This window comes from Poecile atricapillus, chromosome 1, assembly GCF_030490865.1.
Source record: "Poecile atricapillus isolate bPoeAtr1 chromosome 1, bPoeAtr1.hap1, whole genome shotgun sequence".
NCBI lineage: Eukaryota > Metazoa > Chordata > Aves > Passeriformes > Paridae > Poecile > Poecile atricapillus.
The window spans coordinates 50,221,319-50,241,190 of NC_081249.1; the positions used below are offsets into that span (position 1 = coordinate 50,221,319).

General features: G+C 39.0%; 1 protein-coding gene across 5 annotated transcripts in view; it reads left to right on the forward strand.

Annotated features, from left to right (window-relative positions):
- Positions 1-19,872, forward strand: part of KLF12 (KLF transcription factor 12) — a 235,166-nt gene that overhangs the window by 58,130 nt on the left and 157,164 nt on the right. For 3 of the 5 annotated variants that reach the window (XM_058835439.1, XM_058835447.1, XM_058835456.1), the window contains one exon: positions 6,455-6,518. The exons of the other annotated variants lie outside the window; for them this stretch is intronic. In XM_058835439.1, coding sequence (XP_058691422.1) covers positions 6,498-6,518 — 21 coding nt within the window. In that variant the 5' untranslated portion in view covers positions 6,455-6,497. The remainder of the gene's footprint in view (positions 1-6,454; positions 6,519-19,872) is intronic. 5 annotated transcript variants of the gene reach the window in all.

Here is a 19,872-nt window from a genome sequence, read left to right on the forward strand (position 1 = left end):
CTGCTGGTGAGGTTGGTCTTTATCCCTTCCCCCACTGTGGAGATATGGAAAAATCACTAGCAGGTATCTTCCCTTTTATCCTCCTTGAGGCACAAGCAGTTTTCCCATGGTTTACCTTCCTTTTCATTTAAAGTTTGACCTAATTTTTAGTACACCTAATCACATTTGTTTCATCTGAAGTCCAAACAAAATGTAGAAACAGAACATACATAATCCCAACCTGAAATTAGGTATAACCACTTCCAAAATTTTAAATATTATTTTAAATACTTCTTTCAGATGCTCATAAGCCCTTATGAGTGCAAATCTTGTATAATCCTTATATGGAGAGTAATATATACAGTTTGCTGAAGAAAGGGGAAAAACAAAGTCTAAAGGGGAAAAGATGACTTTTTTTATTAATTGCAGTTCTTTGTGAATTCAGAAATGGAGTTAGACTTTTCATCCAACCTTTAAAATATGTATTATTTTGAATGATATATTAGAAAGTATGCTTTCTGCACATTCCTTCAGAAAATTACTTAGGAAAAAAAAAGCTAACTCACCAAAAATTTGTGACTTAAATATGTGCACATTTTTATATTTTTATATATATATATGTATAAAGCTATAATTTTTGTAATAAGAAAAGGCTCATCAAGTTCTTTGACATTGTGCACAGGCTGGCAAATAAAATTTTAACTCTAATGGAGTTTGAGCTGTGTGCAAGGATAAGGTGGTGAGCTGACAGACCTTGTCCTGCACTGTAACATGAGCATTTCCGTATGTCAGAGAAGCTGCCCAAAGTGATGGGTGACTGTGTTTATCACTATTTGTTTTATTAGCATCTAATGAAAAACAATGCCATTTGGTTTAAGCTACAATTGTGAAGGGAGTATCAAGGTTTCAGAGCTATCCATTCAAACAACTGAGTGTCAAAGTTCTTTTAGAATTAGAAGTCAAGGAGTAGTATTTGGCTATTTTTTTCTCTGCTCCTTGCAGTTTATTGTACTCTTCTAGATTGACTACTGATTCTTGCCTAAATCCAGTCATTTGAGGGCTGTACTATTTCTCCAGAGTTTAATTAATGAAGTCCTGTTCTATCTTTACAATATTATCAGTGTCCACATACACTTTCTAATTTCATTTGTGTACACTGATGCAGTAGCAAGGCTTTTTAAGTATTACTGAAAGATACTGTCTTTCTCTGGAACTTTATCTAATAGTTGTCAAACTAGACACTTAAGTTCTAGGGTGAACAAATTGTTCTTGGAACTCATCTTGAAGACTCAGAAGGACTGGGATTTACCCTTGAAGCTGCTCCGTTCAGAATAATTCATTAATGTCAAATAAAAGACCCTGTAAAGAATAATGTTTATTCCTGTAATCCTCTACTGAAGGACTGTGTAAACTTCTTGAACCTTTAGTATAAACCTTTTAAAGTGAGGAACAGGAGAAATGTGGCATGAAGGTTGTGTGTGTTTGGTTGATTAATTATTCATCCACATTTGGCCAACTGCATACTTTCTTCTATGGAAATCTGTTGTCAGAATATAGTGGTTTGGGTAAAAGTACCCCAAGCATCAGGAAAACAACATTGGTATATGGTCAGGTAGCCAAAGATGTATTTACCTGAACTGCCCCAATTGCAATGGCATTGAGATCATTCTGTTTTGACATGAATGTATTGAAGATATCACTCCATAAAGGCTCAGAGAAAACTGGGACAGATGCTTAGGAGAAGTTGCATCACCGCCATCCCAGACTGCAGTCTCCTCGTCTTAGGTGCCCTAGGGACCAAGCAGGTGGCAGAGCTGCTGCTTCTTACTTTGAATCCTGATGTACTTTAGTACGTGTGTGTCTCTTCTCTGTGCTAGATGTCATTCTTTGTGGGAGTCTGGATAAATATTTCAGTCTGTAGGAGTTCAAGAGAGCTAGGTATCACCTAGCAACAAGCATCCCACTCTCTACCTGCTGCTTATCTTTACTTTTATTAAAGTATCTGAAAACCAGAAGTTGAAGCATTAAGGTAATTTTCAGAAATATTTTGAGCAACTTTAGATATTTTTGTTATGACATTACAGCAGAGCAACAAAGATATTGGTGTGGGGGTTGGCATCTTTAAGTAACTGTACCTTGTCTGAACAGCAGTCACAATCAAAAATTAGCAAAAACTTCAGCTGGAGTCAGAGTAACCCTTATGATCACAGTTGTTAGGATGCATAGCAAGTGATCCTTGTCTTGTGAGGTCTGCAGCTACACTTAACCTAAACTGAATTAGTTTTAGGCTGTACTACCTGGTTCATCTTGCAGCTTGTAGTGACTGCTGGTGGGACAGTGCCGTATGTTGGAATTTAAAATAAATTTGTTTTGCAGACAGTTTTGTGGCGAAGTGTATTGGCTAGTTTCAGTCACAGTGGTACAGCACTCTATTTACAAAGCTCCTGGGGACCAGACCCAAGCCAGGAAAGGGAGATACTTGAAGTACAGTTGAGGAAGACTTTGGGATATACTCAGTACACTGCTGGACTGTATGCCAGCGTCTCCTACCCCTTATCAGTTTTAAATGTCAAGGACTGTTGTGGATCTGTAGCTTGTGGTTAATGTATATTTTATTTGTAGCTTCTTTATGGAATATATGGAGTTTATGAATGTCCCTGTAAGAGTCAGAATCTCAAGGGAAAACTGTGTGGCTACTGTTACTACAAGGGTAGCTATCCTTTACACTGGGCTCAGGGTAACTTGGGTTCCTTCATCTCTGAATAGTGCTGAAACAGCTTTCAGGGATCCCGCCTTACCTAATGGCCAGGGTGGTCTTGATGAGTTTGGGAGAAGTCATGCTGTTTCGGGGGAAAGTTTGGTGTGAAGGGGCCTTGAAAGGGGTTGCAGAAGTCAAAATACAGATCTAAGAGGTTTAAAGAAGAAAAGTGCATACTTTAAAATAGATGATCTAAGAAGGTGACTAGCCCTCTTATGCCCAAATAAGGATTTTTTTTTGTAGAGGGAAAAGTTAATAAATCCTGATTCAGCAAATGACTTAATTTTGCAAATGAATTGGTCTTTTCCAAATGTATGTTCCCATACCTGAATCAGGAAAGAGTAAAAATAGCACAAGTAGTAATTTGTTACTGTATTAATGTGAGTTTCCTTTAAGATTACCTGATCGTAAAAGATAAGTAAAAGTGATACCAGTGCAGACTTTTTTTTTTTAAACGAACAAATGTGGGTTTATATGTTCAAAAGTGTTCTATTTTTAGAGGTGTGGATACCTTTGTACCCACAGCGACTTCCATTTTTCTGAAATATGCGCAGCATGATTGGCCTGAAACTCTTCTCATGCTCCTTAATGTGGTCCAAGAGTCTTGCTCAGCTTCACCAGGGGGTGGCCATGCTGGTTCGGTGGGACTACCAGGACATCTAATCTGATGAAGACAGGTTTTCAAAATGGACTGTTTGGTGTAACCAAATTTACTTGGTTTCTTCTTGCTATAGAAAAAGGAATGTAATGTTTGGTGCCATTTGTAAACTCTTGGGGTCCTAAAACTCTATTTTAAGGTGTTAGGCTTTGGGTAGAAGAGGACATAATTTTGTGTTTGCTACTTAAATTTAATTATTTCCTTTGAAAATGATGGTTTGTGCTTTGTTCTATGATTACTTCAAGAGCCTTTTTGACTTAAAGGTTTCAAATCAGAAATCTTGTGCAGTTGTCTCATTGGATAGATTTTCTTCTGCTATAAAACCTGCTGGATGCAAATGGAAAATGTTTCTACTTGCACTTCAATGTCTGATTTCATATTTCTTACACATATTTCATACACATTTCAGTGTAAAGGACTGAAAACCAAAGTCCAAAGTGGGTTTCATGGCAGTGATGCATTTGGCAGAATGGATAGTTCCTTTTTTCATATGCATTTCAAAGTCCTTTAATCTGAAATCAGAGCTTTTTAGCACTTTTGAAAATCAGGCCGAAGATTTGCAAAGTTACTAATGAAATGTCATTTTCAGAGGAATGGTTTGCTATTAGTCTCCTCAAAAGCAGCCTAAAATAGAAGCCCTTCCACAGAGGAGAACCCCAATGGTGTGAGGATGTGGGCATTTTAGTGCTTGTTAATTGTGCAGACCTGAAGAGAACTAATAAGCAAACCCAGTTACTAGTCATTGCTAAAAAAGTAGCTTTTCCACGAGGAGGATCGTTGGACATGATTTAATAACGCAAAACCAGCTGCAGCTGTGGCTGGTTGGATAGTGGTTTGTTAGTTCTGAAACACAGACCCGTGTTTGCTGTGTCACCATAGCCACAGTAACATAATAGGACTCCAGTGTTGGTGTGTAACTTGAAGCTAAGTTGTGTTGTAGGAACGTGTGTCAGTGTGCATGTAGAGAGGAGTAATGATGAGAAAACCTGGAGAACTGGAAACATTTACAGGTTAAACTCCTGTCTTCCTCTCATGGAGACTCCATGAAGCTTTTGGTTACATTGCATTTAATTTAAAAAAAGGAAATTACTATGTCATTTCCCATTCATGTTATATGACCACATCATGTAAGTCCAGGATATGGAAAATGTGGTTCAGTTGTCCCATTTCTGGACAAGAGCACAGAGGAAAGAGGAATAATATATATTAATATTTAAGTTATAATAAATTAATTTATTTATTATAACTTAATTTATTATAGCAGCTAGAAACTCAAATGTGATTCTTCAGGTGTGCAGTTTTAGAAGTAAAAAAAAAGTGGAATCTGCTACGTGAAATTTTGAAGTAATCCAAATAATGCCAAGGGAGATTATATAACAAAAGGGAAAGAAAGTCTACAAGATGCATGAGAGAAGACAAATGGTCTGCAACAATTAGCATGCTTAAAGGCTATGGTATTCGGTTATGTTTAGTTAGGTCAGTGTCTGTGGTAACTTTGCAGCTTTTTATAATTCATACAAATATTTGAAACTCAATTTCTTCTATTAAACTTAAAATTTGCTTAGAAATAAAATCTAAGTGCATGATGTTTAGTCAGTATGATAATAGCACACTATATGAATGGACTATTTTTATTTTCTTAAGGGAGCTTCTTTTTACTGTAAAAATTTGTGTAGTACTTAGAAACCTGTCATGTTGTCATGTGTACAGCAGAAATGAAATACTGGAATGTGGTTTAAAATCAGGCAGGTGATGTTCTACTGCTATTTGAAGGATGACCTTATTTTGAATGATAGAAAAATAACAGCAGATTGTTTATAATAACTCTGACAGCAGATTTAGATTCTTGACTTCACACCATTTTCATTATTAAGAGAGACATATGTATGTAGCATTTGCTCCCAGATACATGCACATCTTCTGTCAAGGAGTCTAAGACATCCTGTCTATTATTTAAATTTCGGGCATCTGAAGATGTTTTCTCCCCCAAGGCTTTTCTAAGAAGTTGGACTACCAGGTCTGTTTATTTTCTTAAACCTGAAGGGGCCTCACAAAACATAATATAATAGTTGAATTCCTATATGCTTTTTGCTTTTACAGATTAACACAGAATCATAGGGTATTTTGAGTTGGACGGGACTTAATGTTCATCTAGTTCCAGCCTCCCTGTCATGGAGAGGGATGGCACCACACAGATTAGGTTGCTCAAAACCTCATCCAGTCTGGCCTTGAACACTTTTAGAGATGGAGCATTCATGACTTTCCTGGGCAACCTGTGCCAATGCCTTGCCACCGTCACAGTAAAGAATTTATTTCTAACATCTAATTTACATCTCTCCTCATTTAGTTTGAAACCTTATCTTCTGGTATGTGCCCATGTAAAAAGTCCTTCTCCAGCTCTCTTGTAGCCCCTTTAGGTATTGGAAGGTGCTGTAAGGTCTCCCCAGAGCCTTCTCTTCTCCAGGCTGAGCAACCCCAACTCTTTCAGCCCTTCCTCACAGGAGAGGTGCTCTAGCCCTCTGTTCTTCTTTGTGGTCCTCATAGCTAAACTGATCATGTATCTATAGGAAACTGAAAGAGTACATATTCAGATTTTGTAGTGGTCTTGGACAGTTTTTTTATGTGTTGCTGTTGGGACTGTGCATGGTATTTCTGGGAAATACAGTTTGAAATATTGGTAAAGAATGTTTGCACTCTGTAGCTGCTGGAAGGTTCACCTGTATAAATGAAGGGTACTGGTACATAATGGGCTTAGAAGACTAATTAAAGCAGTTGGGATTTAGTGAGCTGAAATAGCAGCTCAGAAGTTAAAAACACAGAGCTTTGACTAAAATAATTGCTTAAGAGGAAACATAAGGCTTTCTCCAATATACTTTTTGTGTTGTATTTATCCATTTTTCCTTTAAGTGCTTATAAACTTACTGTTCTTCTAACCTCTGTTTCACTATGGAATAGACGTCTATGGTTAGATTTTTTTGTATTTACGTACACAACATATTTGAGAAATTACTGAACTCAGAAAATACACAAATTAAATGATTTAATATTTTCTTTTTCAGGATTGAAGTGGATCTAGGGACAAAAGGATGACTGAATATTCATATGAAGAGGAAAGCCATAAAAGTTGGTTGACATTTTTACAGCCATCTGCATTACATGTATTAATGCCGTTATCAAAAATTTATATTGTGTTAGAATAGCTTAAATAGCTGGCCTGAGCTTTGTAGGCTGTATTGTCTTTGAGGCCAGAGAAATACTGTAGCTGAACAGCTGTGGTTTAATGCAATGTTTGCTGACAACACCTTCCTGCTCAGCAGAAAACCCAGTAGTATGTTAAGGAAATGGGCAATTCCTTAGAAGCCAGGTGTTTGAATGGGCTTACACATAGTGGTGGTCATCATTCTTCCTGCAAGGATGAAGAGAGAATTCGAGGGGTGTTGTCTTCCATTAAAGCTGCTGACTATGACACTTAGTGTGTTGTGGAGTGGCACTCAGATGCCACATTGACAGGTGCTGTTTGAGAAGTCAAACAGGAGATGATCTCTTTGAAAGGTATCTTGGTGCTTTGTTTTCTTGTGATAGAGAGAAGGTTGTTTTACACTGCCTTTTCTGTTATAGTTAAAAAGGAAGAAGCTATTGGTGGACCTCCATGACTGCTACTAAGCCTTGACTACTGCTAGTCTGAGTTATTGGTGACTACGAAGAATAATTTTTCCTCGGATGCTAAGATAACCAATTTCTACCAAGGCTATTTAAACACAGCTGATGCTGCCTGTGGATTAACAGCAGAGCTAATGAATTGTATTGACAAATGCAGGGTGTGGTACAGTGGGATGCAGGGCACAGTCCAGGGGGATGCTGCACAACAGCTTGGCTAAATAAAGCATTCTGAAAACTCTAGTAGTCAAGGAGGGATCTTTTTGTGGGAAGCTTGTTTCCTTGAGAGCTGCTTTCAACCCCTGAATCCCAGTCAGGGGCGGAAACAATAACAAAAAAACCCAACAAAAACCCCAGTTTTTTTCTTTCAAAGCACAGTATTACTGCAGTAAAAGAAATGTAAGTCTACAGTTCTGTTAACTTAGCAAAGTAGTTCAAGAGGACAGAGTCTTATTTTTCTTAGTGATAATTCAGTTTTATCAAGCTTTTAGTGGTTCAGAAATTTTACAGTTTATGAACTACTGACCTAGATACAGAAGAGTGTAATTCCTTCTTGGGTAAACTTCTTGAATGTTCACAACAGGTAGTGGTCATGCTGATTCCAGCTATCTCCAAATTCACAAGCAGCATGAGATTTGAGGGAATTATCTGTGTCTTTGAATTTTGTCTCCTGAAATGACAGCCAGCAAAGTAATCTTCAGAAGCATCCATGGAACATCTTCTTTGTATGCTGCAGGTCCCGGAAAACACCTCCAGCCTCCCAGAGCCAAATTTAAACCCTGATAGAGACAAAGTGGTATTAGTAGCTGTGCAGTAATGTACACAATTTTTTCCATGGGGTCAGGGGCCCATATGCCCACATGAGGCAGCAGTTGTTGCCTGCTAAAACCAGAGCACAAAATCTTGAGGAATTTCCCTTTGGTTTGATTGCTGACAAGTCAGCGGCTGCTGCCCATACCAATGTCTAATAGCTTGGGACGGGCCAGCGTCATGGCAGAGCAAACTCTTCCCTGCTCAGATCTCTTGGCTATGAATAGCAGAGTGAAAAACTGATACTGTCCAAACCTTACTTGCGTCTTTCAGAACTGCGGTGATAAAATTCTGTATGTACAAACTTGGGGAGGCACTTCACTGACAGAAAGTATGAGAGGGTAAAAATACCAAACTAATTACCTGTAAGCCATCTCTGGATATCATTATGTTGCAGTGGACTACTCTTGCTGTCCAGGAGACAGCACAGAGCAGTACTACCTTAGTGTGGTGTAGTGCTCTTTGTTGGATTGAGAAGTAAGTGGGACAGGCTGTATCTTAGGTATTTGCTTTGGGAAGTGACACCGGGACAGAAAATATTTTTTGGGAGGGGCTATCGTGCCCAGAGTCTATGCAGAGGTTGGATGGCTTCCAGATCAAGCAAAAGCAAAAGACTCTTGAAAGAATTTGACCTTTTTGCAGGTTTCTGTAATTGCATGAGAGCTGTATCTCCTATTAGCTCTGTATCTCTGTTCCTCTCTCTGATTTTGCTTTTCTGGTTTAACACAGAGTAGTGGAATGAGGAAGGAAGAACTGGAGAACAGGATGACCTCTTTCTTGTCAAGCCATAGTTCCAGTCTCTCATGCCCTTCTGATGACATCCCACAGTAATTGTGGGGAAGCTGCTCAAAATCTGTACAGATAAGGAAGGGGGTACTGAGTTACTTCTTTACATGTTTTCTGTTTGGTATCCTTTGCAAATGTAGGACTCTGAATCCTGCTGGTAGTCTTTTATATTAGGAAAGTACTGTGACTAAATCATATCACTGAATAAGAAAAAAATGTGGTTACATGGAGGAATTCAAGTTCAAGGCTAAAAATGCCTTTTCTGGGAAGAAATAATTCCAGAAAGCTTAAGCAATAGAGGTGGAGAAGGCTTCTCTGTGGTCACTGTTAAGATCAGTTGATAAAGTTCTTGCTCCAATAGGGAAGAGGTTGGATTTCAGCCAGCACCTTGCCTTAGCTGTTTTATTGCTCCTCTGCTAATCAAGTTTTGAAAGATTTTCACTGCTAACATGAAAATGTTGGTGTACTGTTGGGAGTGTAAACCATGTGTGTTGCATTTTCTGTATGTTATATTGGTATATTTAAGGTCTTCTTTGGTTTGCCTCAAAATATATGTAAACATGGTGCTGCATAAATAAGTGACATCTAAGTATATATGCAACTGATGAAGGAAGAATGAACATAATTCTTTCTGTCTCAAAATGAGGATAAGTGAATATCTAGAAGAAAAAAGAAATACGCAAAAGTGAACCTGCCATCAAATGTACATATTGAATACATGCAGCTTATGATCCTTCTGCATTTTCTATAATACTAACAGCTGCATCCAGAGTTTCATTTGTCTGTTGAATCAGATATTTAAAGTTTATGTTTTACAGTGTACAGTGGCTGAGTAGGGGTGAGACTCGGGTAGGAGCTGGCAAGGAAATGGGTAACTGAAAGAGAAAAACTATAGCTCAAAGGTTCTAGGCAAAATAGGCTTTCAAAACCAGGTAAACAGGAGTGAAAGACGGTCCGAGAGCAAAACTAAAGGGGAAAGGAGGTTGTTCAGATTGTAAAAGCACAGATCTGAGTTGTACTTAATGAGTGGCCGTGGGTGCAATCATATCACTTGCGATGTGGTTTCATGAACAGGTTCTAGAAATAACACCGGATAGTTCAGTTGATCAGGTTTAATGATGTTCTAAGTTATTTAATACTGGAAAAGTGATTAACAACACTGAGTTTAATGGTGTAAGGATGACTCCTAAATTTTTGTGTGTCATGTCTTGGAAAAAACCCAAAACCAGACCAACCAAGAGCAAACTTTAGCTCACCTGTTTAGAGGAAGGGACTCAAGGAGGTGTTTCTTGAACTGTCAGAAGTCTCCCAACCTCTTAGATGCCCTTGCCTCACCTCCTTTGGCTCCTGCGTGGAGCAGGGCATGGGAGGGTGCAGAACTTGCTAGCTGCTGGTTACATGCCTGGACTTCTACACCACGCTGCACTGCAGGCTGGGCAAGCCCCCTGGGTCATCTCATGTGACTCAGGATCTACCCTGGTTTTGTGTGGAGCATGGATTCATTGGACTTCATCTTTTTGCTTTCTCATGCTTTTTAAAGTCTGGACATCATAAAAAGTGATTTTTTTAAAAAATGTATTTGAGAATGTTTCAAGGAAGTTTTATGGTTTTATTTACATAGAGAGGATAGTGGTAACAATGTGGTGGTATGTTTGGTTTTCCTTGTCATCTGTCCCCTCTGTATTGCAAACAAATGCAGTTTTTCTAGAAAGAAAGCAGCTGCTCTTAAGGCATCTTTCTTGTCTAGCGTCATTCAGTGGATTCTTGGAATATAATTATGACTGGAAACATCAACTTGGTAAAATATATTAATCTAGAGGGAATTACTTAGCACTGACCATCAATCTGTCTTTCTGTCATGTGCTTTTCAGTTTAGATTACTCTCAGGCAAAAAGGCTGTAGTTTGATGTTTTGTCTTAATTCATTATGGTTATAAATTAGTTGGATAAAACAATGTAACAAATGACTACTTGAAAATGACTGATGGCCCCATTCAGCAAGGCAGAGGGACTGTGAAGTTCTTTTGGTTTGGTCTGTTGTCTAGCATTTATCAAGATGGGTCCCTTAACAGTCAGTTGGTGGTTGATATTTAATAAATATTTCACAATGTAAATAGATAGCAGGCAGTTGTCTGGAGCTCAGTCATATTCATAGGACAGATCCGCTTTTACTTGCTGTAACTGAAGAATGCAAAAGTTATGATGAAACTCTGGAGTGGGAGGAAAGCTTTTCCCCAAATCTTGTACTGTGGAAAGGGAGGAGCAGCAGTGATTTTCTTTCTTTTCCTGTTTCTTACATCAGCAGCTATATACTGTGCTGTCTCTTGCTCCTGTATTTCCCACTGGGTGCTGGAGGGCTGTGCATGGTGAGCGCTGTAGCTTCAGGTTTGCTCAGTTGTAGACTCAGCCCTGCTGCAAGTGGGGTGAGGTGAATTTCAAGCTGAGGCCCATGGCTTAAAAACTGCTGGGGTCATTTCCAACACTGATATTTTCCAAGGAGAAAAAGGCATTTAAGATGGCTTGCAACAAACCACTTTAGCTTTGTATGTTTGCATATGAGCTCCTTCCTGTTCCCCTTGCATTTGCAAAGTTATGGAATGATTTCTGGAAAGACCCTGGTGTTCTTACTAGGCTTTCCTTGTGAACAGCAGTACAAAATTTGCTCTACACAGCTCATTTCTTCAGTTCTGCCAGACAGATGCTTTCATAATCGAAATGGTTTCTTGTTTATGGATCCTGGGTCTTGGCTACATTCCATTCATTTCCTAACTATTTTGGTGACACGCATACGTGTAGATTATGGACAAATCATATTTAGCGGTTGGCTTGTGAGCTGACCTTGTTTAAATAAAATTTGGTTATGATTTTGAGGGTTTTGTTTTTGTATTTAGTTTCTGCCAGTGTGGATCAGGGGTAAAACACGCATGAGGTATCCTAACCATTGCTTTTAAGTTTTATATATAAAAAATACAGTATATTTCAGAAGTGTTATTTTACTAGTTGAAGATAGCTGTGATCTTTTGCACTCACACTTTCAGAAAGGCACAGAAAGTAGGCATGGAGTGAGTAGACTTGCCTTGTCAAAGTCTGGTCTTTGGCAAAATCTCAAGCTTTGCTCTAGAAACAATACAGGGATCTTCAAATATTATAAATGAGGTTGTATTCTGAAATAGAGCAAAGTTGCCCAAAAGGCTTTGTTCATAATTGGGAAAAAGGTCTTTGGCTCAGCAGTGGTGTGCAGGGTTTGCGTCCAGTGTCTGCACAGACTTCTGCTAGGCTTGGAGCTGCTGTGGAATATTTCAGGTGCATTGGTTTTTGAATTAAAATCCTTTTTATTAAACAATTTTTTGAAATAGGAAGAATGGAGAATTGCATAAAAGAGGATGGCAGCAATTTTCATGTGAGGCGATGCGTGGGGGGAGTAACGCAGCCCACATTGTAGTGCAGTTCACAGGAGAGTAGCTTGTCTAGAATTGACAAAATGTGATAAAAATGTGGAATGCTTAAAATGTTCTTTTCACAGTTCAAGTCATTAAAATTACTGAATGTCATTGTAAAGCAAAGGTAGATCTTGCTGGTGTTGCCTGGATCACTTCTCCATAGAGACAGGTGATGAGGATGGTCTGTGGGTAGTAAATTGTGGATGTAGGTGAAAGCTGTTTAAGAGCTTGCTTCAGCACCTACTGACATAACTCAGTTCTGTAGAGTGCCTTTTAAGCTACTTCTGAAAGTTCATAATTAACCCTTTATGATATTACTTATTAAATGCATCAGCATCTATAATTTGTATTACTTATTGCTGTTGATCATAAGGCTTGGGGTGTGGTAACTTCATCTGATTATTCAAGGTCATAGCTTTTAAATGCATCCTGTGATCACAGTTCTCCTGTAGATGTTGCTTTGTTTTTTAAAGTCCAAGGATTTTTTGTCAGGTTGAGGGCTTTTTTTGTTTGGTTTTTAGTTCATATTGGGAGTGAAAAAAAAAAAATCGGAAAACTTCATCTTGAAAAGATCAGCAATGGCTGAAAACAGAGTTAGCAAAAATTAGCCTATGAGTATAAAATAACAAACAGCTTTATAATGTGAGCAAAGACACCCTTGGTTCACATTTTTGGTGTTGAAAATGTGTGGTGTGTGTTGGTGTTCCCCTACCGGGAGGGAGAGATGCGTTAAAAACAGAGTTTCTGCATCTTGGGTGGAGCAGAAACTGATACTGTGGCCTCTTGTCTCCAAAATTTGTCTTGTAGGCTATATATGAAGTAAAATGGTGGAAACAGCCTAAAGATCTAGATGAAAAAATTTCAGGTGAACATTTCCTCGGTTCTGGCTATGTTGGGAAGTGAACCAAGAGTGTTACTGGTTTAATTTAGGTTCGGAAAAATCTTCCGTACATGTCCTGGCCCAGCAGGCTATGTTTCACCTCATGGCATGGCCCAGGGCTGCACAAGGTAGGTGACTTGGAGGAAACCTGGTTTGGTGTTTCCAAACCACTGTCTGTTTCAAACCACTTTCTTCAGTTCCTTTTTCCATTTTGACATCTCTTCTGGGGACTAGTTTTAACTGATGGGACATAATACACAGAGAACTAGATTACAAATGCCTGGATTCGTTCTTTTCAGTTTCAGTCATTTTGCTGAAGGCTCCTGTCTTCTACTAGTTAGCAGAGAGCTAGTAAGCATCTCCAGAGGGCAGCTCTTCCCATGGGATTTCTCTGTCCTCCCTGGAAGGACATCTCTTCTGCCTGTAAGATATTATGGTACAGACACTGAGTACTCTGCTGGACTCGTTCTCCAGCCCTTGGGTTTCCAAAATACCCCTGAGCATCCCTGCTCTTGCAGCCTGACATCTCTGCTGCCACGCGTTCTCTTGGGAATGAAAGAGCAGTCACCACGCTCATTTCACCTTTTAATCCTAGTGCGCTTATTGAACAATTATACTAATTCTAGTAATGACTAAATTTATACTGCTCCAGAGGGGGAAGCACAAGGCATTTAATTTCAAAGCTGTTTGACAAGACCATTTTGATGTGTGTATTTGCAGAAGTATGACACAAGTTTCCGAAGTACCTAATGGGGAGAAAAATGTTTAAATTCATACTCTCAGGTTTTCAATTTCCAAGAAACAGAATAATCTTCATTTCTGTTGAGCATGAGCCATCAAATAAAACAATTTTAAAACAGATACACAGGACTTGCTACTTCAGTTTATTTAATAATGACCTCTTTCTGGTCATTAGTTACAAGCATGGAAAAAAAAGATATGTCTCTTGTGTGGAGTTACTAATTCCCAGTATCATGAAGCATCACAACTAATTGTGTTTTGGAGTTAATCTTTCCTTTGTGATGAGGAGGGGAAGAATCTTCTCCATCTGAATAGTGGTGTTGATTAAGATACATTGAACCAGATACTGAAAGATTGCGTGTTCTTTCACGCAATCTTTTTTCCTTTTCCTACATATCTGACAGTAAGAATTTATTGGTAGAAATAAATGGATTTGGATTTTTTACATCCTGTGGAGAGCATGATGTCAAACAACAGCAATTTGTCACTTCTTATATGGTGGTGTAGAAGGATGTGTTAGAATTCAGTAGCTAGCACATAAGGAGAAGACAATTAGTTTAAAACTGATACCCATTGCTAACAGACCTGAATAATGATTCCACTGGATATGATATTCCCGGTACCCAAGGAGATGTGTCTAAAAGAAAAAACAAGTTCCCAGTATTAATCTAAATCTCAGCTCACTCTTGTGCTTCCTATGTGGTGATTCATTAAGTCTTTATTGTGCAGAGGTCTAGTGATGAGTCAGGAAAGGACAAGTTCTCTGCTTTGAGACTGTCATCTTCTTTTGAACTTTGCTATTTACTGAAGTTTTTTGGTGTTCAGTTTGATAGCAGTCAGCTGCAGCTGTGATTGCAGTCAGCTGTGATGGACGTGGGCATAGCTCAAGTGAAAACAAAAACCTAGGCTTTCAAACATTATAGGTAAATGTGTTGAGTTCCCACCCTAATTTTTAAGTAATATAGAAGTATTTCAGTATTTATATTAGTGAAAAAACACGAACAAAAAACTCCCCAACCACTAAAGCATAAACACATGATAACAAGTGCCTTAGAAATAGAGAGATACAAAACATTTTTTTCCTTGTCTTCCTTTTTTCCTTTTTTTTTTTTGTTTTTAATAAGGATGGTACAACCCTCAAAAGGCAAACATTTGGAGTTCAGTCTGAGTTTCATTTAGAATCATATGAGCTTAGGTGTTTCTGAAATAAGATGACAGTGAGAATCTCTCTTGCAAATTAAAAAGTAAGGAGTGTCTGTTGGTCTTAGGAAGATGAAAATTAACTTAGATGTGTAGGTTGTCTTAAGTGCAGTGGAACTGAGATGATGTTTGCTCAACTACTCTTTGGAGATTTACATAATGGATGAGATACAGGAGCTGCAGGCAGCATGACAGTGGAGTTTATTTTATCACAGGATGTAAAACAAGTGAATTGCCTTAATAATCTCTGCAGAAAGCAAGGGTATTCTTTTTTTTTTATTTATTTTTATATAGAGAAAGAGAGCCAGAAAGTTCATAATATCCTGGCTGTTCATGTACAAGGAACCAAACCTTTATTTAGAGCGACCTGAATCCATTCAGCCATCATGCTTTCTTGCTGAGGACCTCCAAAGCTCTTCAGGGAAGACAAGCAACATACATCTCTGAAAATACGTCTTTTATGTTGTAAAATGAGTTGATATAAGATGCTCATAACAGGCTGAGTATTTATTCTAACTGCTGTATATTTACTATATGGAAAGCATTTATAAACCAAGTGTACCTGCTGTTTAATTCTATAGTGGTAATGACAATTTCAAAAGTTTTAGAACCTTTATCATTTCAAAGTGGGTGCATTTTGGAAAGAAGCTATAATATTCAAAGGTTGCAGGATTTAATTTTTTATCAAACCAGTTAACCCACTTTGGTTGGCATGGAAGTTTCTGTTTTTCTGCTTCAGCTGATGATATCTTTTCAGCATAGAAAATGGACAAAGAAACACTGGAAAAGTTATATAGTTAACTGTAGGTGGTAATAACAACACCCATCTCCTGTTGTATGCTTTTCAGCTGTGTACTTGGCTTCAGGCAAGAGTCAGACTCCTATGTTATTCTGAATATAAATGTGCCATTGCTCTTTGATCTGTAGCAAAACTTCCTAACGATCAAGGCTACTTAGCACTTTTGCTTGAAGGAAAAGATTTACTTTTGGGCATAGCAAGTTTCCAGAGGAGTTAATGATGTCCTTAGGTTCTGGTTTTTGAGAGCTGTATGCAGCCTAAAAACTCTTTTGTATTAGTCTTACGTCAGTTGCTAGGTCTTCTAGAAGAGCCTGGGCAAGTAACTTACTATAAAGTGTTGCACAGAAAAAAGGCATTTGTTTACCTAATGTGAAACCAGATTATCAGGAAAAAAAAAAAAAAAGTAATTTCTTGAATGTAGTATTATGTGAGTTACTGCTTTTGTTAATGAGAAAACATATTTCCAGGGATTTCAGCAGTGATGTACAATACCTAGTCAATCTACTAGGTATGCTGTGCTCCAGTATTTACTGGATGCAGGCTGGGATTAGTTATGCTAGATTTCCTCTGGATGCTGGATTGGATAGCATTGATTGTTTATCAGCTGATGTACAAAGTTAGATTTTTCTTTTTGCCAGTCAGTTTTTTTTTCCCCTGTGTTTCTAGTGAATGTGTTACTTCTGTCAAGTCGAAAGTCTGTATCAGTAACAGTTACTGCGGTGTGCAAGGAAGGGCACCAAAGTGATAACCCGTCTGCTTGTATTTGTTGGTGTCTCTCCACAGTGCCAGCCTGGTGGGATCAGAGACCGAGGAATCTTTTATAAGAACAGAGTTGTTTTCATCAGAAAGTGTTTTAAAACACTGAAATTCTTCCACCCCGTTGGCTCTGAAATCTCCCACATGGGGATCTTTAGAGTAAATAAATAAAAGATCACACCAGGCAAATGTGATTTAAAGTGTTTGTAACTGTTCCCCAAACAGCAGTAAAATCCTAAATATGATGTGAGCGAGGCAAACAAGGGGAAAAGTTCACTTCAGCCTCCAGACTTTCTATTTGCACTATGTAGCTATGCAGCACCAGACCCTGTGGACACAGGAGAGGATTCTGAGGAGTCCTGGTGTCCGAAGGACACCCCTCCTTGGGTTAGGACAGCTTACTTGTGCCCTACTTCTCCACAGCTTGCCCTTCTTTGGGATGTGTGTAGATTTGTATCAGAGAAGTCTCTTATTTCTAACCAGACCTAAGTGACCTACCAGTATTTGCCTGCACAGAGCCAGAAATATTAAATAGTTTGGGCTGGACAGTACCTTAAACATGCAATCCCCCTGCTGTGGGCATTGCACCTTTCACTAGACCAGGTTACTCAGAGCACTATTCAAAGAGGCACTGAACACTTCAGGGGTTGGGCATCCGCAGCTTCTCTGGGAAACCTTTTCCATTGCCTCACCACCCTCACAGTATAGAATTTTTTCCTGGTATCTAAACCAACCCTACCCTCTTTCAGTTTGAAACCATTCCCCCTTATTCTGTCACTACATGCACTTGTAAAATGTCTTTCTCCATCTTTCTTGTAGGCCCATACAGGTACTGGAAGGCTGCTGTAAGTTGTCCCTGAATCCTTCTCTTGTCCAGGCTGAACAATCCCAATTCTCCCACCCTTTCTTCATATGAGAGCTGTTCCATCCCTCTGAATATCTTGATGGTTCTCCTGTGGACTCACTCCCACGGGTCCATGTCCTTCCTGTGCTGGCACCCCAGAGCTGGATGCAGGGTTCCAGGTGGGGTCTCAGCAGAGCAGAGCAGAGGGGCAGAATCCCCTCCCTGGCCCTGCTGCCCACGCTGCTCTGGATGCAGCCCAGGACACCTTTGGCTCTCTGGGCTGGGAGTGCCCATGGCTGGGTCATGTCCAGCCTCTCAGCCACAGCACCCCCAAGCCCTTCTCAGCAGGGCTGGTCTTGATGTGCTCTAGCATGACTGTGATGGTTTTGTTAAACTGTAGTTCATTTAGTAAAATATCATGAAGGTTTCAGTTGCAAAAGTTTGCAAGTTGTACAAAGCTTAAAGCGTAAGCATTTGCTGCTTGTTGTGTTGTTGTACCGTTAAGTGTCTGCTGCCTTCAGCTCTTTCTGAGATAACTCAGAAACGCTTATCACGCTTATCACAACCCGTATTCCTTGCTAGTGAGGAGTGAAGGTGGGTATTTCCATCCTGTATTGGCTCAGACTGCTTTGAACCCTGGGGGAACATTCCAGAGAGTCAGCCGTGGTTCTGACCTGCATGGGTGCATGTTATTACTAACCGCTTCGTAGGTATTTCGAGTGATGAGCATGTGAAGCACTTACTAGTTTTTCAAGCATGTGAGTAACGGAGTTGTCATTATTTAAAAAAACCTAACCAAAACAAACTCCAAAACCAAAACAACAGCAAGAACAAAACTTCCAAAGAAATGACAAAATACAAGCAGGAAACAGGAAAACCCCTGAATGTTTTAGAGACCATTTTAAGCTTAAAAATAAATAATGGTAGAATTTCACATTTTTCACTTAAGAGTGGATAATTTATTCTCTCTGGCACCAAACAGGTGATAAAATCACCAACCTTTTTTCTAAAATTCTTGAAATTATGAGTTAATTAATGTCTTCAGACAGTATAGAGCATACTTCCACATACTAAAGGTGTGCACATGCTCACGGTCATTGGATGGAAGCTCTGTCTTGATGGTGCTGAGCCAAGGGATGGACTTTTTAGGAAACAGCACTAACAGTGATGTAACTCTGGTGCTTTTATCATGAAACCGAGATTCTTTTAGCTGAAGTCCCATGAGGAGTGATTTTTAAGAAAAGTATGTTTTAATGAAAAGTTTCTTAAATTTTTTTTACTTTACACGTGGGGTGGTGACTTGGCATGAGCTTTCAGCACAGAAAGCACTTTTGTGAATCAGCTACACTGATAGAGGGAATCACTCACCAGATTTGTGTCTAGCATCATTCAGTGTCTGATAAACACTGCTCTTGAAATGACTGTGGCTGTGATTTTAATGCTGAGAATATTTTAGTAATGTTTATTGAATTTCAGCATCCAGAATAATGATGGAGATAGTTTGTCATGTTATTGATGGTGGAGGTCTGGGTATCTTCAGAAGGATGCAGTACACATAACACTTTGTCTGTACAGAGATGGTTGTTTAAAAATATGAGCAGCTTAACCCATCCAGTTCTTGTGCTGCAAAGTAAATCTAATAAAAGCATTTTAGTCTATGTGAGACATATCTAATATGGACAGGAAATCGTTTTCATCATTTTACACAGTGTAACTAAGCCACGTGTTGGGAATAAATATGTGATTTATACAGGCATAATTTCTTTTTATGTCCTAATGAGAAATGTTAAATATATTAGTATGACTTGGGGCTTGACACATGCTCTAAAGGCTATGTATGATGCCAAGCAACCAATTATCTCAGTGCATTATTTCTTGAAAGCCTTGACATGGGTAAGGTCACTATACATTTTTAAAGGGAGCGTGGTGCTAGGTTGATACAGGATGAAAGGATGATACAAATAACAATACTTTGTTAGATCTTCCTGCTTCGCAATGTATTATCAGGTGCTCTGACTTCAAGAACGCTAATGAGGATTTAAAGACCCAGCGGTGCACATTTAGCAGTCACACATGATTCTGTCAGATGCTTTTACAAAGGACACCTCTGATGCAAGGTACGGTTCAAAAGCAGGTAGGAATTAATAGTTTTATTGTATAGTTTGGTGTAATACTTCTCAATGTTTCAGAGAGCACAGCAATAGGTTGCAATGTGCTGGTGCTTTGCCAATCTGCTGTTGTTTGGCTGTGATTTTTACCAGTCATGAAACCAACTGGGAGCAGTAGTACCCATGGACAGGCTGTATCACTGCGTTTTCAGCGATCGAGTAGTCACTGAGAGGAACAAAAGGAGAGCGTTCTGAAGCTACTATTTTAAGTCCATACTAAGCTGTATATGCTGTGTGCTGACCATCTCATTTACCTCCACAGTAAATGTCAGGTAGTGAAATCCTGTAGAAGAACAGACGGTGGCCTACCTAGCTTAAGGTAACTTTTGGCAGGGATTTGTACCAGATACTTGGCAGAAGAATGTCAATTCATTCTGGAGTGCAGCTCTTGAGACAG